This window comes from Sinocyclocheilus anshuiensis, unplaced genomic scaffold (assembly GCF_001515605.1).
Source record: "Sinocyclocheilus anshuiensis isolate Anshui unplaced genomic scaffold, SAMN03320099.WGS_v1.1 scaffold1199, whole genome shotgun sequence".
Taxonomy (NCBI): domain Eukaryota; kingdom Metazoa; phylum Chordata; class Actinopteri; order Cypriniformes; family Cyprinidae; genus Sinocyclocheilus; species Sinocyclocheilus anshuiensis.
The window spans coordinates 780,860-808,223 of record NW_015540934.1 but is presented as its reverse complement, the minus strand read 5'-3'; the positions used below and the strand labels follow the sequence as shown (position 1 = coordinate 808,223).

At 36.7% G+C, this 27,364-nt stretch overlaps 4 protein-coding genes across 9 annotated transcripts; 1 reads left to right on the top strand and 3 right to left on the bottom strand.

The window, feature by feature from the left end:
- Nucleotides 1-302: 302 nt before the first annotated feature.
- LOC107689499 (CASP8 and FADD-like apoptosis regulator) lies at nt 303-8,264 on the bottom strand. Of its 2 annotated transcripts, none has more exons than XM_016487500.1 (10): nt 8,031-8,264; nt 6,006-6,302; nt 5,811-5,916; nt 5,576-5,711; nt 4,993-5,054; nt 4,832-4,895; nt 4,026-4,078; nt 3,460-3,538; nt 1,800-2,316; nt 303-961 (listed from the first exon to the last, which is right to left on the bottom strand). In XM_016487500.1, the coding sequence occupies exons 1-10, from the start codon at nt 8,063-8,065 to the stop codon at nt 814-816; spliced, it is 1,497 nt and encodes a 498-aa protein (XP_016342986.1). In that variant the 5' UTR covers nt 8,066-8,264; the 3' UTR covers nt 303-813. The 2 variants fall into 2 exon arrangements, with proteins under 2 accessions (XP_016342986.1, XP_016342987.1); XM_016487501.1 differs by having other exon boundaries at nt 6,006-6,290.
- A 788-nt stretch (nt 8,265-9,052) lies between these two features.
- Nucleotides 9,053-12,729, bottom strand: ndufb3 (NADH:ubiquinone oxidoreductase subunit B3). 4 transcript variants are annotated; one of them, XM_016487507.1, is made up of 3 exons: nt 12,555-12,729; nt 11,955-12,084; nt 9,053-9,378 (listed from the first exon to the last, which is right to left on the bottom strand). In XM_016487507.1, the coding sequence occupies exons 2-3, from the start codon at nt 12,080-12,082 to the stop codon at nt 9,228-9,230; spliced, it is 279 nt and encodes a 92-aa protein (XP_016342993.1). In that variant the 5' UTR covers nt 12,083-12,084; nt 12,555-12,729; the 3' UTR covers nt 9,053-9,227. The 4 variants fall into 4 exon arrangements, with proteins under 4 accessions (XP_016342993.1, XP_016342992.1, XP_016342994.1 ...); XM_016487506.1 differs by having other exon boundaries at nt 11,955-12,087; nt 12,555-12,726; XM_016487508.1 differs by lacking the exon at nt 12,555-12,729 and adding an exon at nt 12,192-12,547 and having other exon boundaries at nt 11,955-12,087.
- Nucleotides 12,730-12,828: 99 nt separating this feature from the next.
- On the top strand, nt 12,829-15,343 carry LOC107689501 (putative ribonuclease). Of its 2 annotated transcripts, XM_016487505.1 has the most exons (5): nt 12,831-12,886; nt 12,967-13,309; nt 13,502-13,633; nt 13,731-13,799; nt 14,286-15,343. In XM_016487505.1, exons 2-5 carry the CDS (start codon nt 13,100-13,102, stop codon nt 14,370-14,372), a joined length of 498 nt encoding a protein of 165 aa, XP_016342991.1. In that variant the 5' UTR covers nt 12,831-12,886; nt 12,967-13,099; the 3' UTR covers nt 14,373-15,343. The 2 variants fall into 2 exon arrangements, with proteins under 2 accessions (XP_016342990.1, XP_016342991.1); XM_016487504.1 differs by having other exon boundaries at nt 12,829-13,309.
- Nucleotides 15,344-15,412: 69 nt separating this feature from the next.
- LOC107689519 (ubiquitin carboxyl-terminal hydrolase 37) lies at nt 15,413-27,240 on the bottom strand. Its single transcript, XM_016487523.1, has 19 exons — nt 27,097-27,240; nt 24,873-25,113; nt 23,692-23,741; nt 23,441-23,518; nt 22,700-22,843; nt 22,446-22,569; nt 21,857-22,062; nt 21,651-21,768; nt 20,877-20,956; nt 20,624-20,788; nt 20,501-20,548; nt 20,302-20,419; nt 19,109-19,313; nt 17,901-18,061; nt 17,125-17,185; nt 16,936-17,051; nt 16,781-16,850; nt 16,555-16,693; nt 15,413-15,807 (listed from the first exon to the last, which is right to left on the bottom strand). The coding sequence occupies exons 2-19, from the start codon at nt 25,044-25,046 to the stop codon at nt 15,726-15,728; spliced, it is 2,139 nt and encodes a 712-aa protein (XP_016343009.1). The 5' UTR covers nt 25,047-25,113; nt 27,097-27,240; the 3' UTR covers nt 15,413-15,725.
- Nucleotides 27,241-27,364: the final 124 nt, after the last annotated feature.

Genomic DNA, 27,364 nt, shown 5'->3' with positions numbered 1-27,364 from the left:
AAAGAATAAAAATGCAATTGGTAAAAATTACATAAAGCTTAATAGAGATAAATAAAGTTTCAATCAATCCCTGGGTCCAAAATAGCCAATAGAGATTCAGAAATATGTGATATAATTTATGCTGCATACTATATGCTACCAGAAATTTTTTTTTTGAATAATTACGTTTTTTTTATGAACTCTAATGAATTATCATTATGTAATATCATTCATTTAATATTGTGAAATATTATTAAAATTTAAAATAACTGTTTTCTATTTGATTCATTGTTAAGTCATTGTTACACATTTTCAGGAGGGATACAAATGGCACCCGTGGAATGACAAACATAAGCACACAGTATGACAATAAATATACATATCAAATATAAATATTTGTATTTAAAAAAAATAAAATATTAAAAAAATATGAAGACTATAATGGAATTTGGATAATGTGTGATACAGTTTCCTGTGACTGTAGACACAGTCTGTAGGCTGTCTGAGAAGCTATCAGTATTCAAATAGTTTAATATTGTTTGGGACTTTCATTCAAACTTTTTTTTCCCAATTAAAAAAAAAATAATTCAATTCAATTAAATGATGTAAATTATTGGTTTAAAGGACAATCAGATTTTTTTTCAAAGAAATTAAAATGTAAAAAAGAAAAAAGTTTAACACAGTGGTGAAGTTCATTGCCAACACTGGACAACACTGCCAACATGTGGACAATATAGGAAACTACAATTACAAAACCTGAGATTTATTTACTGAAACACTGCAACTCATAATTGATACAATTCATGTCGACATCATTGTGATGATCATCGTTACTCAAACATCAAATGTTCTTGCATACAAGTAGACTTTCTTCCTGAGAGTGTGTCTCAGATTTAAAAAGTAAGATGATTGTGGAGATTTGTGATTGTGCTCATATACTGCACGATTCACCGCCATGTGCAAGTCTACCAAATGAGTCCTCCTGAAAAGAATAAAAATGCAATTGGTAAAAATTACATAAAGCTTAATAGAGATAAATAAAGTTTCAATCAATCCCTGGGTCCAAAATAGCCAATAGAGATTCAGAAATATGTGATATAATTTATGCTGCATACTATATGCTACCAGAAATTTTTTTTTTGAATAATTACGTTTTTTTTATGAACTCTAATGAATTATCATTATGTAATATCATTCATTTAATATTGTGAAATATTATTAAAATTTAAAATAACTGTTTTCTATTTGAATATATTTCAAAACGTAATTTATTCCTGAATTTTCAGCATCATTACTCCAGTCTTCAGTGTCACATGATCCACATGAAATCATTCTAATATGCTGATTTGCTGCTCAAGAAACATTTCTTATTATCAATGTTTTAAACGGTTGTGCTGCCTAATATTTTTGTGGACACATTTTTTTAGGATTTCTTGATGAAATAAAAGTTCAAAAGAATAGCACTTATTTAAATCAAAAATTGTTTGTAACATTTTCAAAAGTCACTTTTGATCACGTAAAAGCATCCTTGTTCTCTTACTTACCCCAAACTAGTGTATGACAGCAAAACTGTTTTTAGCATTGATAAGAAATGTTTCTTGAGCAGCAAATCAGCATATTAGAATGATTTCTGAAGGATCATGTGACACTGAAGACTGGAGTAATGATGCTGAAAATTCAACTTTACATAACAGGAATAAACTGTTTTAAAATAAGTACTTTTGATCAAATAAATGGAGTTTTGGTGAGCATGAGAATTAAGTATTCCAATCTTTTGACTGGGTAGTGTAATTCTAAACAATTCAAAGTGTTAGTCTTACCTTTTCTGTCCCTCCGTTAAGGAGGATCTCAAGGCTTTCAGATACACAGACTGATGGTTTGGCACCTCCAGCTGTTGTCCTTTAGTCCAGCAGTGACTCCAGAAGATGTCCGCGTCCACTGGGACCGTCCTCGCGCGGCATAAGAGCACAGGCCCGTCTGTCTCCAGCTCTCCACCCTCCTCATCTTCACACCCCATACACCCAGCACACCTCTGAGGCTCGGACACATCATAGCTCTGGATAAAGAAGAGTTTAGGCTTGCCTGCCAGGCCCGGGCAGGAGTCTGAGGTGAAGAGGCGCCTGACAGTGTCCAGGCTCAGTCCTGGACCGTGAGAGTCAGTGGCCAGCAGATCTGATGAGCGGCTTCGGCTGATAATGCAGCAGACAAAAGCAGACACTCTATAGTGACCCTGCTGATGAGCCACTTCCCTCAGAGTGGACTGCACGTCTCTCACACTCAGCAGCTTATGCGTGATCACATGAAAGTGTAAGGCCTTAAATATTTGCTCGAGCTCATCTGTAAGGAAAAGAGAAGCCATTACCAGAAGGTAATGTGATTTCTTTCACAACTAAGTGGTACTAATAGTACTAATCACCAAACAGATATTTACATTCGAATGACTTCCAATTTTCAACTCAATTAAAAATAAATGAATAAATAAATTCTGGTTAGATAATAGTCTGCTATTAAATTTACTGGTCATTACAATTGCTACAGTAAATGGAAATGGCTCATGGCTCATCCTGTTGTGTTTTGGGGATTAAACTAAAATTTGTCATTACAAAAAAAAATAAAAAGTTTGTGCTAGGAAAAGAAACAACAATAGAATAGTACCTTTTGGATAAAGTTTTGTGCTTTTGTACTGAAAATTTAATTCACACTGAAAAATAGCACCAGATTAAAAACTCAGTGAAAGAATCATTAAAGGGGTCATATGATGCGATTTCAAGTTTTCCTTTCTCTTTGGAGTGTTACAAGCTGCTTGTGCATAGATAAGATCCCTGAAGTTGCAAAGACTAAAGACTCAAAACCAACATATTCTGTTACACCAAATACACAAAATAATGATCTTTAAAAAAGCATCATATGACCCCTTTAATATTGGTTATTTACAGTACAATTCAGTGGTTTGGGGTCAGTAAGATTTTTTTTAAAGAAATTAATGCTTTTATTCAGCAAGGATGCATTAAAATGATCAAAAGTGAAATCAAATACTTTAACATTGTTACATAAGATTATTATTTCATGTTCTTTGGAACTTCATGTTCATCAAAGAATCCAGAAAAAACGTATCATGGTTTCTACATAAATATTAAGCAACACAACTGTTTTTAACACTGATAATAATAAAAATGTTTCTTGATCAGCAAATGATTAGAGTGATCTCTGAAGGATCATGTGACACTGAAGACTGGAGTAATGATGCTGAAAATTCAGCTTTGATCACAGGAATAAATTACATTTCAAAATATATTCAAATAGAAAACAGTTGTTTTAAATTGTAATAATATTTCACAATATTACTGTTTTTCCTGTATTTTTGATCCAATAAATGCAGCCTTGATTTGCATAAGAATCTTCTTTCAAAGACATTTAAATCTTTCCGACCCTAAACTTTTGAACAGTAGAGTAAACTGCATAAGATCAGTGATTTCTCACCTCCTTCAGTGCCGACACAGTCTATGATTAAACACACTCCTCTGGGATCACTCAGCATGCTGTACACTTCCTCCTGCTGCTGGAGATCAAATCAGCACATGTCAGTTTTGGCCCACTGATCTGTTATAGATTATTGCTTTGACCACGTTCAACACTTGATAATAATCCATCACAGTGGCATTTTCACCCACAATAACAGTTTCACTTATATTTGGAGTCTGCACTCACAGTGTGTAACTAGGAAATAATGTTATTGCTTGCCTTGGATAACAGGAGAACAAAAATATTATCCTAAATGCAAAACTGTAATTTTAGCCATATGGTCGAGGAAAGAAAAGAAAAGAAACCTTTTGTTTTAATAAAAATTCTACTGTTTCATAATGAACCAGCTGAGCATCAGTGCTCCTTGTATTGAATGGATATATAGTATATCTTTAAAGCATATCATACATATTGAACATATTTTTAATTCATAAGAAAATGAATTATATGTTTCATTTAATATATGTGTGTGTGTGTGTGTGTGTGTGTGTGTGTGTGTGTAATAAAATAAAATTAAAAATTACCTGACAATAGGAGCTAGAGCCAAGTAGTTCCTTCTTCAGTGCTGTCGGTTTATCTAAAAAAATAAATAAAAATTATAAACAAATAAATAAACTTATTATGGTTCATAATATGGATTAGTATAAGTATAAAGAATTATGGCAGCTCAAAAGACAACAAATGCACTGAAGTTAAACAATATTTATATAATTACACAGAACATTCTGCACTCTACCAGTCAAATGTTAGGCACACCTGACTAAATATATATTTAGGAAATGTTTTCAGTTTGAGTCACAAATAATAAGAAACTCAAGTTACCTGTAAGTACATAAAAATCCATGTTAGAACAATAGAAATTCCCTACGTTTTTTTTTTTTTACAACTAGTCAAACACAATTGTCTGAACAAAGGATTTCAGAAAAATGCTTGTGGTTTGTTTCATCCCAGAACCTGCAGTTTATCTTCACAAATGTATTGGCCAAATTAGTGCATTTTACATTTAGTGGATGAAAATCCAAACTGACAAAACATAGTAGTGTTGCATCATGTTGGCTTGCATTTGTCAACAATCTTTTTTTTTCTTTTCTACAGTGTAGTGACGATAAACTGTGTGAATCTGTGACAAGTGTGCTGACTTTTAAGATTTCTGGTCACTTCATAATTCCCATACCTACATTTGTGCTATTTCTAGTTTTGATGACTTTAGTAATACTGGAAATTGTGAGGGGAGACAATGAATATAAATATAGAGAGACAATGAGAGGTTTGCCCAAACTTTTGCCTGGTAGAGTATTTCCTCGTACTGTCCGTTTTTGAATGAACTCACCACAGAATTTGGAAATCAGCCTCACATTACAAGAAGCTGTTGAGACACCAAATGAGCTATTTGGCTGCGAATGACACAAACAGTGAGAGTGAAGAAAAGATTATTAAAAAATTAAACATTTTAAGTTCAAGCTAAGACAAAGCAACCAAATTAAATCTCACCAATGGCATTCTGCAGAACTGACGTCTGTCTGGAGGCGAAGATCCTTGTTTGGTCATTAGCACTGCAAAAGCGGTTTTCAGTTATTCAAAAAGGAAACCTATAAAACTTAACTGGCTGATTCAGTTTCCCATAAAAATACCACAAAGTGCATTTCTTATGATGACGCAACAGAAAAAAACTACCAATAAGAAGATGTAGGAAAGAGGAACTGAATCAGAACTGAATCAATACTGTTCAGATGTCACATGTCATATTGCATCATCATAAAATGGAAAAAAAAAAAGATACAAAAACTCACTGGGGCAGTACCTTTTCAAAAGGTACTAATATGTAGCATTTAGGTACTAATAGGTACACTTTACGTACAGATATGTGCCTTTAAGGTACTAAAATGCACCCTTTAGGGATAAATATGGTACAAAGACAGCATTTGTAACTTTTTTTTTCTTCTTAGATTGTATCATGTTAGTGATATACTGTAGCCTAAACTCCTCTGAATGAGACAACAGGCCTAATACTTAGTGTATTGTATGGTTGCATCTACAAAAACATCAATAACAGCATAAAGCTGGCAATTCTTACCTGTCTGCTGGTAGTGACTGATCTTTTTAGCTAGATCAGCCCTATGGATGGACCTCAGGCACTGTTCAATCAAATCCATCTTCTCACTTGAGAGCTGGTCGAGTTTCTCCAACTCTACTGCAATGTCTAAAAAACTCTGCAAATATATGTTTAAAAAAAATCACTTCAGTTCCACACATGAAACATTTCAGTTCCACACATGAAGACAACAGCTTTCAGAATCAGGACGTCATACCTGGGCATTTTCCAGTTTATGTTTTGGTAAAGTTCCTCTCAGTAAGAATTTCAATGACTTCAGGTCTTCTGTGTCCATGTCCTCACTAACGTCAGCCATCAGTACTCTGAAAACACAAAGTCCAGGTTAAAACATTCTCTTGAGCCCCATATGGTGCATAAATGGAGATTCCCAGAGGGAATCAGAGAGCATTACCTGTATTCTGACACAGAATGGCCATTTTTTAGCAGTCCCTCAACCGTGCTCTTGTTGGTGCTCAGCACTTGTCGCAGCAGATCATATCGTTTTATTTTCAGAATGAGCTCCATGAGAAACATGTAATCCATCCTCGTTTGGCACAGTACAGATTGTAACATGCCTCTGGGATCTGTAGAGAACTTGTCCATATCAAGAGCGCCGCACAGGTAAGAGATCCGCTTGCATTCATCTGCGCTGAGCTCATCAGTGATCTGACTGATAGTGTGGTACAGGCCAGACATTCTGCTCCAAAAACTATGAAAGGAAGAATCTTTTTATATCACACTTAATTGGGAGTATTTAGATCATTTACAAATATTTAGGGTTTTAGAGCATCATTCCTTGTATTAAAATGGTGAGCCAAGTCATTTATTCTGTAGACCTATACTTTCACAATTAGATTGCACGGATGTGACTCAGTATGGGATAAATGTTGGGCTATTTCATTTATCTTGAAATGACACCCATCATGACTCGTGAAATGACTCATATCGAGGGTGTTTTAAAACATATTGTTTTTATTGTGTATTATGTTTTAAAAATGTTAAAAATTACACAATGTGCCGATTACTTAAATCAAATTCATCTCAAATAATTACCGTAGATTAATTAGTACAGCATATGCCGATTAATCAAAATCATTATTATAGATAATTTAAAACTCATTATTGTGTTAAATTAAAAAGCACTGAATAGACACTGCAAAAAAAAAACGTAGTTTAAGAAAGAAATATTTTGATTCAACATACAAAAACACAAATTGTATATTATAATATACTACTCTATATAAAACTAAAAGAGTCAGTAGGTGGCGGCAAATCGCTGTTTTAATGAGTGAGCCATTCAGTCATTCATTCAACCGATTCGTTCAAACGGCTGATTAATTCAGAAGCAAAGCTGACTTGTGTTTAAAAATGGCTCACTGAATCATTAGCTCAATCGATTCGTTGGCGAACTTGCACAGAAACAGACAATATTGAGAATATTGTCTAAAATGTAACACAGCCGAGCCATATATTTTTTCTTCCCCCGATATTATTTGCACCTTTACCTTATCTTCATTTGTAAGTAAAAAATTTTTTTTAAGTAACCTATTTTTCTTTCGACCAGCCAATGGTGATTCTGAAAGAAAATAAGCGGTGTTTGTTTTTAGTAATGCATGCAACTAAACGCGCATCTGACGGACAGATCAACCGCGCGCTCTTATTTCAGTGTTGCTGTTAATATTGTGGCTATTTTAACAAATAGTTCATTCAGTACAACAGCATAAAGTTAAAGAGGTTGAACTTCTACTCGACTGAATCTGCACATGAGTTTAAGAAAGTGTTCTTGCTTCGTCCAAGCAATAAATGCACGTCCTTAAATGAGCGAGATGATCCATTTCAGGGACTGCCAGAATTACAGTCTAAAATCAGTCAGAGCTACAGAAATGCATCTTTTAAAAGCAAATCTCCATATTATGCATAGGCTACTTTCTATCAGACCTAGTTTTGACGTCCTTCAGGGGGGTCAAGCTTTCTTTAGGGGGGTCAGACCCCTCCAAACCCCCCGTAATTCGCACCCTGCTCATATCATACTTCGATATTCGTCTACCCTATAAGACCAGTAATAATCATAATAATAATAATAATAATAATAACAACAACATAGCAAGCGCTTCTGTCAAAATAGCACTATCCTATATCGTAGGCTATTAAATAGGCTATATCCTATTAAATAAATATCGCATCTAGTAAAGATTATTTAAGGCTTTCTATCTTTTATATTATTTTTGATGACAGTCGGTTCTACTAGGCTAAATTAACAATACCTTTAGTCGCATTTACAGCGTAAAACTTATAGTTACAAATAATATTACTATATGTGGATGTCATTCTAAAACTACGATTTAAAAAAAACTGTATGTGGCTACGTGTTTTATGTGGAGATTAAGTCAAGAACTTCGAATATTCTCGCATTAAAAGACAAAACTGTAAACCTTACCTCAAGAGAGCCGTTCTTCGGACTGAATGGAGCATCTGCTCGCGAATGAATAGCGGTAATGACACTTTTACAGCTTCGAAATGTAAGTGTGAAACAAAACGTTCCTCTACTACGTAATTCAAATGCGTGCTTATTTGGGCATTTGGCCAAATTCGCGTTTTTTTGTTGTTGTTGTTGGATTATATAAATTGGGGAGAAAGTGAACAAACCACATATTCTCTTCATATTCTTATATTTAACTAGCACATCGTAGCGTACTCCCTCTTATGCTAGATTACTGTAAATATCTGACATTGCATTGCTTATACTGATGTGCCTGCATTTGGTTCCAATATACTTAAAGGTTATGTTTGATGACATTTAAAGATGTACCGACTTCTCTTGGTCAAACTGTTATATAAAAGGATTCTATGAACATTTTCACTGTAGAACAAATACTATAACCAGCCTTTTACAAGCTAAACTTCATATCACATAAAACTGCAACTAAAAACTTACTGGATATGAAAAAGTGTAAAACAATGTCTAGCAAGATAGTGTTAATAAGTAAGCTCCATCTAACTTCTGGTAACCTGTTCCTCTCCTGGTAGCTATTTCAGTTTAGCTGGAAGAGAAGTCCACAGATTAAAAGTTGACCTTAATGATATTTTACACACACAGTTCCCCATTAAATTAAATATTAACCTTCCGATCTAATTGGCAGCATCTGTGCAATGCCAGAGACAATCATTTTGATTCGTACCTCAGTATGCACAACAAAGCAAAAAGACACATACACTTTAAGCACACAACAGTACATTAGAGAGAAAGTTAAGGATGTCATAGTCAGAATATTATCTTAGATTTGCATTCATGTTAATCTCTTCATATTCAGGAAATGCACCCCATTCAGGAAATGTAACATGCAAATCACTGGTATTTATACTTATTTAAAGAATAGCATTTTACAATAGTAATTTCAAGTTAAATTAAGTTCTAAAGGTTGGACTATAATAGCCAATAAACATACCCAGCCCAATTCGATTAATTTATATTTATTTTACAGAATGGTGAAAGGAAACATAACCATGAATGAGCACAGGTATTAGGAAGCCTTTCATGGGCTAACGTCTTCATGGATAGACAACAACAGGCTTAAAACCTGCAGCAAACACAGAGTCCGGCAGCGACTGGCTCTACTGAGCTTTAGCCACGCTATTAGTGCTCTGACTTCTTTGGAGGGAAGAACGCATACTCCACTGCCAGTGCCACTGCAAATGCTGCGAATCCTGTCTTAAATCCACGGAGGAGAACGTCTCGGAAGGTAACTGGGACGCCAAAGCTGCCCGTATATCTCCACGCCTCATTCCTGCGAAAACAAACGTTGTCATCCTTTAGTCCTTCATTTTCTTACTTTCATAATGTCCTGTTCTATAAAAATTAAATAATAAAGCACTGCTAACATTAAATGTACAGAAGAGTTTTAAATATTAAACATTTTAATCATCATTTTATAACATATTTGACGGTTTGAGGATAATATAAGACTGAATGCACTGAAACAATGGCCTATAAGTCACTTTAAGAGAATTCCTGTTCAATTTAAAGGGATAGTTCACCCCAAAAACAAAATTAAAATTTGCTGAAAATGTACCCACCCTCAGGTCATCCAAGATGTAGTAAGTAGACTGTTGTAGAGTTTGTTTCTTCATCAGAACAGATTTAGAGAAATGTGGCATTACATCACTTGCTCACCAATGGATCCTCTGCAGTGAATGGGTGCCGTCAGAATGAGAGTCCAAACAGCTGATAAAAACATCTAGCAATCCACACCACTCCAGTCCATCAACTAACATCTTGTGAAGTGAAACGGTGCATGTTTGAAAGAAAAAATACTTGAGATGTTTTTGTTTTGTTTTTTACTTTAAAACTGTTGCTAGTGATGAGAGAAACGAAGCTTTTCGAAGCATTGAATCAACTGAACCAATTGCTTCAAAAAAATGATTCGATGTTTCGAAGCACTTGAAACCGCACATGCTGGCGACACCTGCTGGTAAAAACGTTGTAAAATCATCAAGAACAAACTTACAAAACAAACGGAAATGTTTTTTTAGAAATACAATATTTTTTAAATACATAAACACTTAAATACTATTAAATATTAGTGCTTGTGTTATGTGTTTTATTGAAGTATAATCAAACCCTTAACACACAATGAACTCAATTATTTAATGAATTAATTGATTTATGTAATTTAATAAATTAAAGGGGTCATATGATGCGATTTCAAGTTTTCCTTTCTCTTTGGAGTGTTACAAGCTGATTGTACATAGATAAGATTTGAAAAATAATGTGTTTTTTGAACATTAAAGCATGTCAACATATTCTGTTACACCAAATACACAAAATAACGATCTTTAAAAAAGCATCATATGACCCCTTTAAGTGTTTTCATTAGAGCTCTCTGTAAAACCAGCAAGCAAAAGTAGTGTTATCAGTCAGAAGAAGGAGGTGGATTTAATTCTATGGTAAGCTCATTTTTTTTATTTTTAAGATATGATGTGATTTGTAGGTTGAAAGTACTGAATGTTTTTACACATTTTTTAAACTATATAGCCATCTTTGTTAAAGGGAGGTTATCTTTTGTTTAACCCACAACATCTGGCCCCCGAATTCATTATTTTAATAGTAAAATTTTGTGGGATTTCATATCACATGATTAACTAGGCAACCAGAAGTGGTTCATGGGTTCACTTTGAGATAAACACCCCCTAGTGGTGAACCATCGGAGTTTCAAAACGTTTCGAAACCGTGCGACGTAACGAAGCTTCGTTTGCTAAAATCACGTGACCTGGCCGGTTTGATATGCGCTCCGAAACACTGATTCGAAACAAAAGATTGGCAAATGTTTCGAAGCTTCGTGAAGCAGTGTTTCGAACGCGCCCATCACTAACTGTTGCTTCTGGCTAAGATACGAGTCCTCTATTCATAATACTGCTTTCTCCAGTGAAAAAGGGTCTTGTCTGAATGAGGAGAGAAATATGCACAGATCAAGCACCGTTTACAAGAGAAAACAGTCTAAAATAGTTCTAATCAAATATGTGGGTGGATTTTGATGTGAGAGGAGAACAGGAGATGGACATTTTCACTGGAGGAAGTGATATTATGGACTCGTATTTCACCCAGAGATGATCCATTTCAGGGACTGCCAGAATTACAGTTTAAAATCAGTCAGAGCTACAGAAATGCATCTTTTAAAAGCAAATCTCCATATTATGCATAGGCTACTTTCTATCAGACCTAGTTTTGACGTCCTTCAGGGGGGTCAAGCTTTCTTTAGGGGGGTCAGACCCCTCCAAACCCCCCGTAATTCGCACCCTGCTCATATCATACTTCGATATTCGTCTACCCTATAAGACCAGTAATAATAATAATAATAATAATAATAATAATAATAACAACAACATAGCAAGCGCTTCTGTCAAAATAGCACAGAAGTGATGCTTTTACATTTAAAACGTCTTGATGGATTTGTTTCTTATAAACACACCTTTTCACATCAGAAGACGTTAATTGATGGACTGGAGTGGTGTGGATTACTTGTGATGTTTTTATCAGCAGTTTGGACTCTCATTCTGACGGTACCCATTCACTGCATTGGTGAGCAAGTGTGATATAATGCTAAATTTCTCCAAATCTGTTCTGATGAAGAAACAAACTCACTTACATCATGGAAGCCCTGAGGCATGAGTAAATTTAAAGCAAATTTTCATTTTTGGGTGAACTATTCCTTTAACTCACTTTTATAATTCTAATCGCAATACACAGGAGTGAGCCAGAATTTAAATGCACACTATATATTCAGATACTAATGTCATGGTGCATGCTATAGAGGACTCCAGGCAAACAATTCAGGAGCAAGTATCTGAAACTCGATGATCTTACCGAGCCCAGGGATCCCAGAGTCCTCTTCGAGCAAGCCTCTGCTGGGTCATTTCCAGTGGCGTTCCTTCCCATTTCCACACTTTGTAGTCTGGCATGGACAATTTGCCATGTCCGTGATCCCCACCCATGACTGCTGTTGAAGACACCTCACCATTATTAATGCAACAGTTGTAGAATTATGAAGCTACGCAGTGTCTCTTTCAGTGTGCCAAGTTCGAGTCATTAGAGTCGACTCACCTGAATCACTCCACTGATGAGCTTATGAACGAAGCGATTCAAATGAGAGTCACCCAAAACGTACGGTTAAAATGTAGGCTAAAGCTTGTGTGTACAGGGGCGGTTAAATGCATATTTTGAGACTGCAACGGATCAGTTAGTTGTACCTAAATGGTTTCGTTTAACTAATTGGCTGTCCAGTGGTGTTAATATACAAACAGAAACAACACAAGCGAACCAGCTTATGACACCTAAGCCGCAGAGACTGACTCTGGTGCTGTTTTCAGTAGAAAAATAAATCCTGCCTCTAGTTTAAACTAAAGTAAACTTACACGAAAAGCGGTGTAAATGTTTTGTAAGTGTGTTAAATAGCAGAATAATTACCTTTTTATTTTACAGCAAAGTGACCTCCAATATGAACGCGCAACCAATCCCGGAAGTTCAGTTTCTACTTCCGGTGACTAGTTAACGTCACTGCGCTTTCGAAATAAATACGAAGTTAAATGAAACAGGTATACATATTGTACACATGTATATAAAAATGTTGAGTTGCTATCATTCAGAAAAGATTTGAACTATTCGACATTTTTGATAACACAATGACAGAACTTTTATTTTGACACTTTTTTTTCAACTTCCTGTTCACACGACTGAACGATTGGCGCATGCGCACTTTCAGTTTCCAAATCAATGGCCAGGGTGAAGTCGGGCCCAGGGTAATTTTGTCGAAATGGTGTTGTTATATGTTCACAGAAGTTTCCTTAATACGTATAGACGTTTTTTTTTTTGTCCGTAGGCAGCAACGTAAATACGTTTATACATTCCTAGTGACCTTGTGAAAGGTGACAAGCGCACAAAAAAAACAAAAAAAAAACAGCAGGTTGTGTGGATTTTAGGTTCTATTTATTGTATTTAATTTTACTTTCACTATGGGTGTAGTTCTGCGGAATCTGCAGAATGTGGTTCCCGTGAGACGCGCCAAACTGCGCAAAGATGTGGAGGTCCTGAGGCACATCTTTGGGGTCCAGAAGTTTGACATGGGCATCATATGCGTGGACAACCGCAGGATTCAACGCTTCAACCACATCTACAGGAAAAAGAACCAGCCCACAGATGTGCTGTCCTTCCCTTACTATGAGGTACAGCTGCTGTCACGCTTGATTTATTATTTGGCTATATACACACTATTTGTACATGGCCTGAAATGTGTTATATATAAACACTGGCCGTTGACAGGTGGCTAGAGCATGTCTGCTTTTGGTGGCAGTTGAAGTAACCCATGTCTTACCAGTTAAAGGAAAAATAATGGCTGAAGTTTGTCATTTTCCAAGGATCTGAGGCCAGGCAAAATCCCATGTGCCCTCCAAAGAGACGAGTATAACTTAGGCGACATCTTCTTAGGTGTAGAGTATGTAATGCAACAGTGTAAAGAGACATCCCAGGATCTTCATGAAGCACTTACAGTAAGAGAGATGTGTAGTTTCATCACATTTATATCTGTAGCCTGGCAGGAATTTCATAAAGGTTTGTTCAAATGGCTTTTTTTGTGGCGTTGCGCAGGTGGTCACAGCTCATGGGATCTGCCACTTACTGGGATACAGACACGAAACTGAAGAGGAGTGGAACGAGGTAGGACACATTTACATTTCATTAGAGGATTGGCTCTAGTCTGTCACACTAATGGCTGAAAAATATATAAATTGCTTGTAGGAACAAAATGAGAACAGAACTAAAGCAGTGATTTTCAACTCTTTCGATATTCAGTAAGATCCACAATATAAAAAAAAAAATGTACATGCTATCAAATGGCATTAAATACTATGGAAATTGGCATTTATGAAAAATAGCCTTCTACCTAAATTATATTTGACAATTGTCCTGTTTTTTCTATTGTGTGCACCTGTTACCCAAGGGCTATTAAAAATATTGCAACTTGCAAAAATATAGTAAGTTAAGGTTTTAAATGAGAATCACTGCTAGAGTGAGAAAAAAAAGCATTGTGTAGTTGGACTATTGAACTGAACCTTTTGTAACAAATAGCCCATCTTCTTATAAGTAGTTTTCTCTCTCAGACTATCAATTGTTTGCCTATTTTCATTTTTTTTTTTTTGACAGATGCAGCAGAAAGAAAGTTACATTCTCAGCGAGTTCAACAGGCTAACAGGCAGCCACCTCGAGCCACTCACAAAGAGAAGCGCGTAGGACACGCGACGATACACACCAGACCGATTCTTGAAAGAAAACTTGGGCCGTAAATGGGTCGGGGAACACATTTGCTGCTAACACGCACTACTGAGAAGTCTGAATTAAAGCCAAATGAAACAAACTCCTTTTTTTTCTAAATAAATTTTATTTAAAATGTTTAAGGAAGTCCGAATACTAAGCAATTAAGTAGAGCTTATACCACTGTTTCAGAGAACACCATACACACAATGTCCAAACAAGTCCCACTCTTCCATGAACCTACTCGGGTGATCAGAACAGAAAACATGAATGCAGTGGTTACCGAAGACATGAAAATGAGCAGGACAGTACAGTACAAATCAGACAAAGAACAAGATCCTAAAATAAATAATATTAGCGGACTTCATGTGAAGCACTCTCATCCGATGCTCCCTATATTCAGTAAAGATGTGTGAGCGTTTTTCATTTGAGGTCTTTCTGAAGACAGATATTCTACACAATGGCTGTGCAACTTCACACTGTAAAGCTCTATAGAGTAGAAAAAACTAAATTATTTCACTAGGTCTGTAGGTGTTGAAGAGGCATAAAGATTCTTAAAGTGAGATCTTTAAAAAAAAGACAAGCTACATCCATACCACGGAGCTTGTTAGATTAACGTTTATAAAATAAGAATAAAACGACAAACAGTCATCAGTAAAGCCTTGAATATAAATCAGTACTATTCCAAGTCTCTCTTCATCACTATAGGTCATATAAAAGCCAACTGGCAAAGCAAATATTGCACCACATTTTCAGCTGCATATCAAACAAGACAGACACCCCATATTCCACCCAAACATATACAAGAATAAATTTTTATATGCAATAGATCAGAAATTTAAAATTTGCAGAGGGGAAAGGGAAAAAAAAAAAAAAATGATAGAGAACAAGCTCTCAATATTTCTTAATGCAAAAGTTTACCAGAGGGTCTTTTCAACAAAATATTTAAACAAAAGAACGAACAAACAAACAAAAGAGCAACTTCCTTGAGGTTGAAGTTACACCTTCTGAGAAACTCAAAATGCTTTCTATATTTATACATTTATTTATTTTCTTTGCTTTTCCCCATAAACATTTAGTATCTATGAGTTTCTAGAACATTTACCCATCGAACTGCAAGTCTGCATTTAATATGGCAACAGTATTTCACAGGGAGCAATGGGAAACGTGAAAGAGAAATAGAAAAGGAAAAGTGCCCAAAGTAGGTGCATGTGTGTGTGGATTGGTCTTCAGTAGTACTGATGAAGGGAGTCGCGTTTACCCCTGGCTCAGTTCAGCTGTTCGTCAGCAGAAGGATCCACCGGATGGGATGTTAGAAGCGTGCCAGAGTGTTTATAGCGGCTGCAGCACTGTGCGACCGGCTTCACTGTTCCCTCCTGCCTTCTCCAGCTCAGACAGCTCCTCAAACACATCTCTGAACACAAACACATCTCATCAGATCACAACACCACCATCCTCACAAACACTGGGTCTCGTTCACTAATATGCACAAGCTTGCGATTTGATTACATTCAGATTCAATTTAGATTATTTTGGATATATATCAGGTAACAGTGCATGAAAAATTTCCTCAAGGAAGAAAAATAAAATCTCAACTAATGCTGTAAAATATACATGAGAGTTAGTTGGTACTACATTCCTGCAATATTAAAGGTTCAAATTAACTGATTTGTATACAAACACTAAAATGTTTTTAAAATATTAAAATGATAATACTAACTTTACAATTACATATATTTCTACATATAAATAGTAATAATTAGATTTATACTCCAATGTTTTTTTTTTAAATATAAATTTATAAAAACTTAGTCATAAACAGTCGAATTAAATATTGAAGAACAGTAAAAATTATAATGAATGTGTTATATGGTGCATATATTTAGCAAAATGCTCCTTTGTAGAGTTGTTATAAGCTGTTATATTGACGTCTTCCCACAATTTAAGTGATTTAAGAATCGATACCGTTTCATAAAAATGAGTATCGATCAATCGATTGAGAAATCAATATTTTTTTTACTCAGCCCTAATATGCATGGATTACGTGTATTTATCCACACAAGAGAACTTCACAAAATAAATAAAACGATAATAGACTCATTCCTGGATTACCATGACACAGCAACACGGCTCAACATGCATCACGAAAGAAAAGACTTACTTGTGCATGTAAAAAAAGATGTATCCACTCCTGTCACGATCTCTCTGAACAGTGCACTCCTGTGTGCGGGAGACGTCCAGATCATTGTATGTGAGCCAGGACTGTTTCTTCATGTCATACACATCACTAATGTAATGCCCTATAGGAGGAAAAAGACGAAGAGCACCTGATGAAACTGTACTTGGCCTGCAGTGCAAAAACAACATGAGCTAAAAGACACCAGTACCTGATGATGAGCTGCTGCCGATGTGACTGACCACACTGATGAGTCTGAAAGAGTTCGGAAGCTCTCCAGTCTAAACAACAAATCATTACACGATCATTAAAACTATGCCCAGAAAACGGTCACTTCTCAAACCGCACCGAGGGTCTCAGACCCACCTCAGCATTCTTCTTGAGCTCTTCAGCTTCAGCCTCACTGTACTCCATATCCAGACCATCTTCATTTCCAGAGTCGTCATCAGAGCACAGCAGCTCCGGCAAAGAGTTATTAAACTCTACAACGCAAACATTCACATTAACCAAGATAATGTGACACAGAACACAATGTTCTGGGTGTGTCATACTGACCTTGCAGACTGAGCTCAGTGGCTCTCTTCAGATCATCATCTTCCCTCATCTCTCTCGCCTCCTGTGCAATTAACACAGATAATATTCATTGTACAACAATCATTATCATCATCAGTTAAGTTGTGCTGACGTCAAGGATGAACAACACTGGAAAAGTACAGCTGCTAAGAAGATTGTGCTAAAAGACCAAGATGGTGATTATAATAATATGGCAATAATATGAAAAAAATACAAAACATCTTGAACAGAATGAAGAATGAAATTTTTTTTTTGGCACAGTAAAACAGATACTCTCCTATAAGTCTCATAACCATAACACATCCAAGAAAGTTTTTTGTTTTTTTTCTTTTTTCCCCCTTCTCGAACAAATAGATTCATCAAGATTTTAAAACTGTCCTTAAAATGTTTCATATTCAAAACACACCACAATTATGTTCTTTTGATTTTGCAGTGATATATGACCTGGACATGTTTTTGACCGGTTCAATGAGATTCACTCAAAAATAAAAACTCAAACAGGATGACCTCTAAGTTTGGCTGTGCTTCATCAGCAAATAAACACAAAGACACAAATGCAATTTGAGGGAGAATTTAGACTGACAAAATTACACGAGGTAAAAAATTCACAAGATCAAGAATTGTAAAATCGAAGTCCACAACACAAGTATTATGATGATTACAATTTTTTTAAATTCATAAAACAGAGAAATAATGGATAGATTTATTTAAAGCGAATGTAGCAGTAGTGTGGATAAGATGTGTATCATGGTCCTTACATGTTCCTGTAGGCTCTGTGCGAGGGCCTGCTGCAGCTCCTGTTCCTCTCGCTCCTGGTCTAAACTGTACTGCTGCACCCAGTCCAGCTCTCCCTGCACACCTTCAGGCGTCTGGTTCTCCTTATTCTCATCCATGGTCAGATCTAGAGACTCCAGAGCATCTAGACACAAACCAAACAATAAACACACACACAACTCTAGACATTGTAGGCTGGGAATATAAGCATGAAACCTAGTTAAAACTAGTGGTCGACCGATAATTTTTCAAATATCGGCATCGGCCGATAAGTTTTTCTGTTTGGCCGATGTGTTCGAGGCAGGACTTTTATTTTGACGGCACCAAGAACAGCTGCAGCAGTGCCTGAGCACACAGTGCTCACATTCTCCCTCTTGTTCGCTGTTGTCATTCAGTTCTGTCTAATACGGATAGAAGTCTATCTAATAATCAGATAGAACTGTTAAACAAAGGAATTAAAATGTATACAAAAAAAGTATTATAACGATTGCTTTAATATTATTAAAGGCAAACATTATAATACTTTCTTGTTTGCAATCAGCATTCCGCAAATACGCATTTATATAATTTAAACAAATCTTTGAATGACTAATGAACATTTAATTTCACAAACCTTGCAGACTTAGTCGAATCTAGTTGAGATCTTGTGAAGTGTGCATGTGACCTGCATGATCGCGTGTTCTGTGACGGTCGGTCCTATGGTCCGTGCGAATTGAATACGGACAGGAGGGAGAGTTCAGCTTCACTGGAGACGAACGATCGACAAACTTTAAACTCGTGACTGATTTCAAATTATGCTGCCCTTTATGCATTTGCCCACTGTCATATTCATGTCATTTTCACTGTGTGCTGTATGTAAAATGAGTGTTACCTTGGCTTTATTTGAAAAAATATGATTCCCAATGCACACAAACTTCCCAGAATACTGAGTGCCCTGTTGGTTACAGTGTTTACTTCCTTTTTAATTATATTTTTATTAAATATTCATTTATTTGTGAAAAATATATAGAGTATAAGTATGTTTATTTTACACGTTTATTTTTTAATCCATTTTCAAATGATTTAAAATTTCTTAAATATGAATTAAAATAAATAAAATTATATCGGCCACCCTGCTTTCCAAGATATCGGCATCGGTTGTAAAAAAAAAAAAAACATATCGGTTAAATCACTAGTTAAAACTCTAGTTTACCTGCAGGCTGTTTCTCTCCATCCAGAAGGTCCAAATGATGAGTCAGGTCCTGCCCGTCAGCATCTCCAAACCCTGTGTCTGGGCTGCTGGTTGGCTCGTCATCAGGGCTAGTGTCGTGGCGACTCATCTCCAGCACAGCTGCTAGCATCTCATCATCATTGATGGTGTTAAACTCGGAGTGCTCGACCTGTGCATTGTGCTGCACCTGAACACAAAAAGCAAGTTAGTCACATGCACGGTCAAATATTTAAATACATACACTCCCCGCTCAAAACTTTGAAGTCAGTAAGTTTTTTGTGTGTGTGTGTGTAAGGAATTAATACTTTTTTTTTAGAAAATATACATTAAAAGCTACAGTAAAGACAATTACAATTTTACAAAAGATTTATATTTTAAGCAATCAATGCTGAAGAAAATTTACCACAAAATATTAAGCTGCACAACAAGCTTCTTGACCACTAAATCAGTATATTAAAAAGACTTCTGAAGGGTCATGTGACACTGAATACTGGTATAATGGCTGCTGATAATTAAGTTTAGGCATCAATGGTTTTATCAAATAAATGCAGCCTTGGTGAGCATAAGAGACTTTTTTCCGAAAGTATTTAGTTTCCAAAAGTAATCTAACCGACCACAGACTTTTGAACAGTATTGCAAATATTTGTTACAATTCTGCCATTTAACACCATTGTTAAGATCTATAATTTGTCAAATGCATAAGTTTTAAGTTCTAGCATGTCTGTTCAACACCTCACACAATCTTCAGTGCTTGTGCCAGTGTTATTTTAGTATTATTTGTAAGCTATTAGTTTTTATTAAGCTTTGGAATTATTTTATTTATTTGAATTTTACATTTTTAGTCAGTTATTTGCTTTTTTGTCCATTTTAAATAACTTTTTATTTCACTTCCAGTGCTTCTATTTTTAGTGCTTCAACTTAAATTAGAAATGTTGCCTAACTGAAATATTTTCATTTAAGATTTACATTTTATTTCAGCTTTATTTCAATTAACAAAAATGTTTTAGTTTGAGTTTACAACAGTAACCCTGCTTGTGACATTACACCTTTGTAGATTATAGCTTGCTGCATCAAGTAACCAAATGTAGTGTTTGATTTGATTCACAAATGCCATGTGGACAGCTTTAAGCAATTAATTAAAAACAAACAGATGTGAAGACAGCTATTCTTCTCACTTCTTCCGTCCTGTCATCTTCTGAATGATGTTTGCGACCAACTTTTCTGACGAGCTCCTCCTCACTATCAGAATCACACAGCATACTGCCTGAGCTCTCTGGCTTTTGAGAACCTTTCCTGTAAACCACCGATTTAAAACACCTGAGTATGAATCAAGAGTAAATACTCTTAGCATGCACATCAGGGGGCTGCTCTCACCGTAGTGTTGAAGAGTTGACTGACTGTGACATCTTCAGCGTCCTGGAGCTGAAATGAAATCAGCCATTAGTGAGTATGAAGGGTGTAACACTTAACGAGAGCGAGTAAAAGAGTGAGTCTTACATGGCCGTCTGTGCGTTCCAGCCGAGGCTGAGAGGGGGGCGTGTGGCGTCAGTGCAGTGTGAGAGCAGCGTGAGATATTTGGGGATCAGGACTTGTTGGCCCAGCTTGCTGTTTAAAGACAGCTGACTATTGTAGCTGTAGCGTTTGAGGTGAAGAATCAGCACCCTGCAGAGAAAGAGAGTCATTCAAATGTTTTCAATTGACCACAAATTAATCTACACAACCTAAAGTATGTGTGTCTGTTCATTCCAACCTGGGAAGCCTGCTAAATTTGTGAGAGACAGTCGCTGCTTTTCCACTGCATTTTTCACAGGAATACTCAATCTCCTCCATCTACAAACACAAAGTCAACAGGTTATGAACACTTGAGTAACATACTGTGAAATTAAACTCATCAAATGAATCGATCTCCTCAATCATTGTAAATGCCGGTCTGAACAGACGCGTTAACAGCTGTTTATCAAATTAAAACGTTTATCATTAAACATTCATCTTGGTGTGAACTAGGGTTGTGACGGTGAGGAAATTTTCCCACCGGTTAATCGACGTGTGACAACACCGATAATACCGGTATCACCGCGGGGGCGTTCCCTCTTTTTCTAGCTTTCCTTCACTTTTAAATAGCTTCTAAAAGTGCGTGCGCATTTTACTTTCACTTTGAAACAGCGGCAATTCGGCATAAAGCATTTGTTCGTTTTTAGTTCGTTTGAATTTTCCCTCTTTTCCGTCGCTTTTAAATAGCTTAAAAGCGCCATGAGCATTTTACTTTCACTTTTGAATTAGCGGAAGTTAGGCGTCAATTGCTTGAATGCAACAACAAAATACAATGAACTAAATTCTTTTTATTTCTATAAAAAATCTAAACGACGGTGGGGGTCGGTGACACGGTGGGCAAGTGACGTAACCGGTGTTGCGGCTTAACACCGGTATCACCGTCAGCACCGTCTATCGCGGCAAGCCTAGTGTGAACAGTACTTTAGTGTTTTGATCATTCACATTTTACAGCTGGTATGATGCAGCGTCTTACCCTGAAAAAGAGGTCTAAAGAATCCTGTATGGATCTCAGAGGGAGAGTTTTTTTCCTGCGCGGCAGGTCGATGGACAGGTCATTGAACTGCTCACGCTTCGTCACCACCTCTCCACAGCTGTTCACCAGAGGAAGAGAGGACTGGGTCAGCATGTCAAGCACATAGTTATTACACATGGCCTCTTTTTTAAACTCTGCCAACTCACCTTTTACATGTTATGGTGTGCTGCACTTCAAACTCCATGTTGACTGTAACCGGGCAGGTGTAAATGCGTGAGGTGTCCACCTCCTCTGTTAACCGTGCGCTCTGAGGCTCCTCCCAGGCCGAGGGCTCGTTCTTCCAGCTTTTGTTGATCTTCTCCACATCCTCCTTCAGCTGGTCTAGACACTGACTCAGGAACTCATGGGCATCCTGGGCACAAACAGCTGATTGGCACTTGCATCATATGAACATAATGTGACAGTAAAGCCTCATTCACACCAAGAACAACTACTGTAAAGACGATGAGAACTAGATTAGCATCTATACCAACGGGCAATAAAATTGTTTATTATGTAGTTCTGTCATCCGTCACTCAAGCTCTTTGAAATCAGATTCTGATTGGCTGTTAATGTTTTTGTCGCTCAGCAGCTGAAACAAACTGTTCTGAATGTGATTCCGACAAAATCACTCCTCTGTGTCGTTCATGTTATAGTAAAGAATAATGATTATTAAAACAGGAGAGTTATCATTGGTGTGAACGGGCCTCAAGTCAGATGCATCTACATTAGCAATAAAGATGTCACATGTCTTACATTCTGCATGTAACCAGAGAAACGCTCAGCTGTTGAGGAAATAGCGTTCTTTACTCGCCGCAAAAGATCTTTCTTCATTTCTGGAGGGGAGATGTCTTTCTTAGCCAGCAGATGAGCAAAACGCCTTCACATGGAAACAAAAACACAACATCAACAGGCTTGTGAGTAGATCATTACATTTCAAATTTTGAATGAATGTTTAAAATAGTCCAAAAAGTATCTAGTTTAGATGGAAAAAAACAGCATGACCATACCTCAGAAGGGCATTGACGGGGACCCTCTTCCATGGTATGCCCTGCTTTAACAGGTCATTTGAAAATGAGGGCAGGCTGAAAAGTGACTGGAGTATGGCGTTCATGTAACAGGTGTTCCCAAGATTAGAGAATCTAATGGACAATTAAGTAACGGGCATGTGATGAGCTAAAGAAAAAATAGCGCAAAACAGTTTTCCCCATTCACTATGGCAAAATAATAGTAATAACTGTAATTGTGCTACAATATATTACACACACATATACATGTATGTATGTAGGTATACATTACATTATATATTCTATCTAATTACATGGTGTGGCAATTAATCTAATTTATATATACTTTATTTTTATTTTTTTAATAATTTCTGTGATGCAAAGCTGAATTTTCAGCATCATTACCCCAGCCTTCTGTCACACGATCCTTCAGAAATCATTCTAATATGCGGATTTGAAAACTTTTATTATTAATGTTGAAAACAATACTGCTTAATATTTTTTGGGAAATATTTAAACAATTTCAGGAGTCTTTTATGAATACAAAGTCCCAAAGAAAAGCATTTATTTAAACAATTTTTTTTTTTTTTACAAATGGATTTACTGTATCTGTTAAATAATTAATGCATCCTTTCTAAACAGAACTTAATTTCTTTCAAAACGGGAAAAAATTCTTAAATGATCCCAAACTTCTGAACATTAGAGTATCAAAATAAATCTGCACTTAGATGAAGTCTCGTTTACCTAGAAGAGTCATTCTCTTTGGGGTAGTCCTCGGTCATATCACCATCAGAGTTCATCAGCCTCTTCCTCTTCTCACTCCTACTGGACAAAATAATTTTTAGTTGTGGTCAGGGCAATCATTATTAAATGAACATCATTAAATTAAGATAACATGTGAGCAAACAACTGATAACAACTGAGCAAAAAGTGCACACACTTTCCAGAGACACTGCACCCAAATCTAAAGTCATTGCCAGGGCAAATTTGCACACCTGTTCTCAGACAGCCCATTGCGGCCAGGTGTGGACGTTATCCGGCTAAACTTCCAAAATCACCTTAGATAAACGGCAAAAGTCAACAGGCTTTTCAAAATCCAAAATACTGCCAAACAGGTGCTTTTGCATTTAGTTTCAAAACTAAATCATCCGCCATCGTCTTGTCTGTCTCACCTCACTCTTCTTGTCAGTCAGCTCGACTCACTCTCCTCACTGGAGAAATGAAATCTGATCTGTGATGCGACTGTCGTTCGGCACGCTGCATTGAGCAGCCGCGTTGAGTTTTTAATTGTAGTGTCTGTTCTTTTACTGAACTAAATTCTTTTTATTTCTATAAAAAATCTAAACGACGGTGGGGGTTGGTGCCGCGGTGGGCAAGTGACGTAACCGGTGTTGCTGCTTAACACCGGTATCACCGTCAGCACTGCGGCAAGCCTAATGCTCATGTCTTAAAATGACACCGCATGTCTCTAAGGAGAACCTTACAGATATTTCTGTATTACATACACATTTCTAAGGATCAAAACTACCAACACGATCAAACTTGCCTATACATAATCTACTACATGTCTTCTGTTTTCTGAATGATAGTTAATACTTCAGCAAGTAAAAAGCCTTTTAGTGTAATTGTAAAACCATCCACCTTCAGCTTGTGTTTCATGTGTCTTTTAGCTGTGAAAACTTTACTAATTTTTATTAACGTTAGAATGTTTTCCATTGTAATATTTCAAGATGAACATTTACTCAGGTTTACTTGATTATCCATGGAATTGTTTTAAAGATAAATTGTATTAAAATGCGAGTATCTAATATGGATTTTGAAGAATGTTAGTTGTTCATCTTTCAATCTTCATTGTATCGTATTGCATTATGTTTCAAACAATTAAAACTACAAAGTTTTGATCGTAAACTTTTTAAAATCAACTTACAGACAATATTGTGTGATATAGAGTGACAAATGATATTCATAAGCATTTTATGCAAGTAATCTGCTATACGGTTATAAAGACCACATTGATTTACATTACAAACTACCAGAATTTCATCTTTTAGGCCATATAAATATCAGCAACTGCACCAACACTGCATACGAAGCTCAACAAACAGCAGCACGTTTTTTTCTGACAATTATATCATATGTCAGGCTTTCGGGTGTAAATTAAAAAATAGTTCTGTACCTGAAACATTCTCGGAGTTCCGCCACTGTTGAACTTAACTAGCAGGTTTATTTTGTTGTCTCTCTCATGGATTTCAAAGACCCCCTCTTTCCATTTGGTGGTCCCCAGCTCCCCACATCTGATGCGGATGCGGACAGCACCACCGCTGGTCAGCTTGGTCACTGCGACGGCCATGAGTGCGAGAGGCGCTCAAAACTCCGGCTCGGGGCACAACTGAAGGCGAACAGATGCGGCCAGTAATCTGCAACAAAAGCCCAGACAAAAGACGAGAGACAGTGTCAGACGAGAGACAGTGTCCGACGTGAAACAGCGTGAGACGCAGAAACATAAACATTACAGCCGTGCGCCCGCAAACATCAGCGATGACATTTATACAGCAAGCGGGAGCGTAACAAGTGCTTCTTTGAACAAAAGCACTCGATTTTGCTCCTTTGTGTTTCATTTTACACATCTGATGTAACCGAGCCAACGCACATCAATGCAGTGTTGGGGAAAGTTACTTTTAAAAGTAATGCACTACAATATTGCATTACTCCATACAAAAGTAACTAATTACGTTACTTAGTTACTTTTTATGGAAAGTAATGTGTTACGTTACTTTTTAAATCTGGACAGGGCTTGCTTGTTTGTTTTTAAAATAAAAAAGTTCTATTTTTGGCAAATATAAAAGCCTTTTCACACCAAAAGTGAAATGAATACGCCTCAGGCTGAAGGGAAAGTAAATTTACATCCGTACAGTATAAATGCAGAAGAACAAATTTCAACACACTTAAGACAATAAACAAAGACCCACAAATGTGTGTTTAGAGTAATTTGTGCTTATTAGTACAGTTGAACTGGATCATCGAAGGTCAGAAGCAAAGACATTGGTTAATAGAATGGGATTAAATACATAAAGGATATTTATGTTGTTTAACATTTAATTATTGCAGGTTTGCGTCATATTCTGAGTTGCATTATTTTTATTCATTTTGAGGAATACTGAATCTGTGGGGTTTTTTTGTGAGTGAGATGAATTAATGCATATTCATATTTATTTACTACAGTAACCTTCTGATTTCTCTCAACATGGGGACAGGACAGCTGTCAATCAATAACTTGGAAAAAAAGTAACTTGCGTTACTTATTTGAAAAAGTATCTCCGGTGAGTGAGATGAATTAATGCATATTCATATTTATTTACTACAGTAACCTTCTGATTTCTCTCAACATGGGGACAGGACAGCTGTCAATCAATAACTTGGAAAAAAAGTAACTTGCGTTACTTATTTGAAAAAGTAACTCCGATATTCTCTTGTAAATTAAAAAGTAATGCGTTACTTTACTAGTTACTTGAAAAAAGTAATCTGATTACGTAACTCGCGTTACTTGTAATGCGTTACCCCCAACACTGCATCAATGTAAATAGACGTTTTAAAAGAAAACTGAAAACTATGAACTGTTAACCAACAGCTTAACGAGAAAGCTCACAACCCACGTGCCGGAAATGAATCGGACTCACAAACAACAAACCACCGTGAATCAATACAATCAGTCTAGTAACGCGTAAATGACATTTAACACCATTTCTGTAATTGAATGATGTCCCGGTCACTTAAAACCATCAACGACAACTATCCATACAGCACAAAAATAGGCGCCAGTGTAAAATCCGCATTAAACTGTTACGTTACATTTCTTACATCCACTTCTTTGCAAATATTCCACATGATATAAAGCTAAATCATTAAGTCAAATCACAAAACTGTTGCTCTAAAAGCCTTAAGCGTAAGTATGACAAACTTCTACCGTTTTAAAGTGAACTGATTAAGTCACGCATCAAAACGATGCCCAAAGCTCTCCTTTATCAGATTTGCTCACAAAGAGTTCCGCGTGTTTAGAGCTGTTCCGGTGAGTGAGGAGAAAAGTAAACAAACACATCAGGTCAAGACATTACGCGCGCTTTAACTGAACCAGCTTGACTAGCTTCCCTAGACACCCAGCACACTTCAAGCACTCACGTCCCCGCCTTATAACAAAGCAACACTCGAGTGATTCGCTGAAGCGGCTCTGTATCGTGCCGTATTCTCACACTCCGCTGTGAAATAATCACACACGCATCGTCCCCACGAAGCTAATTAACTAGCATTAGCAGCCCAGGCCGTGTGACAGGCTTGGCTCCGCTAACTGACCATTCCGAGAAAAAACGAGCGCAAAATCAGCTCACAAACCGCATCTCGTTTACCTGCGGGAGGGTAATTCCTCGAAGAAAGCGCTGGAGGCTGAAAGTATCCGCTCAGGATGACGCACTGCCAGTGTGTGAGTTTTGCCGGCTATGATGTTATCTGCGCTCGCGTACCACGAGCAGCCGATGATGGCGGGAATGTGAAAATTTAGAGCGGAAATGGGAGGCGAGAAGAGGCACGCAAACTCGCGCGAGATTTGGGCGGGATTTCTTCTGTGTAAACTGAAATGTTTATTCTGACAGTGTATGATATTGAATTAAATGTATG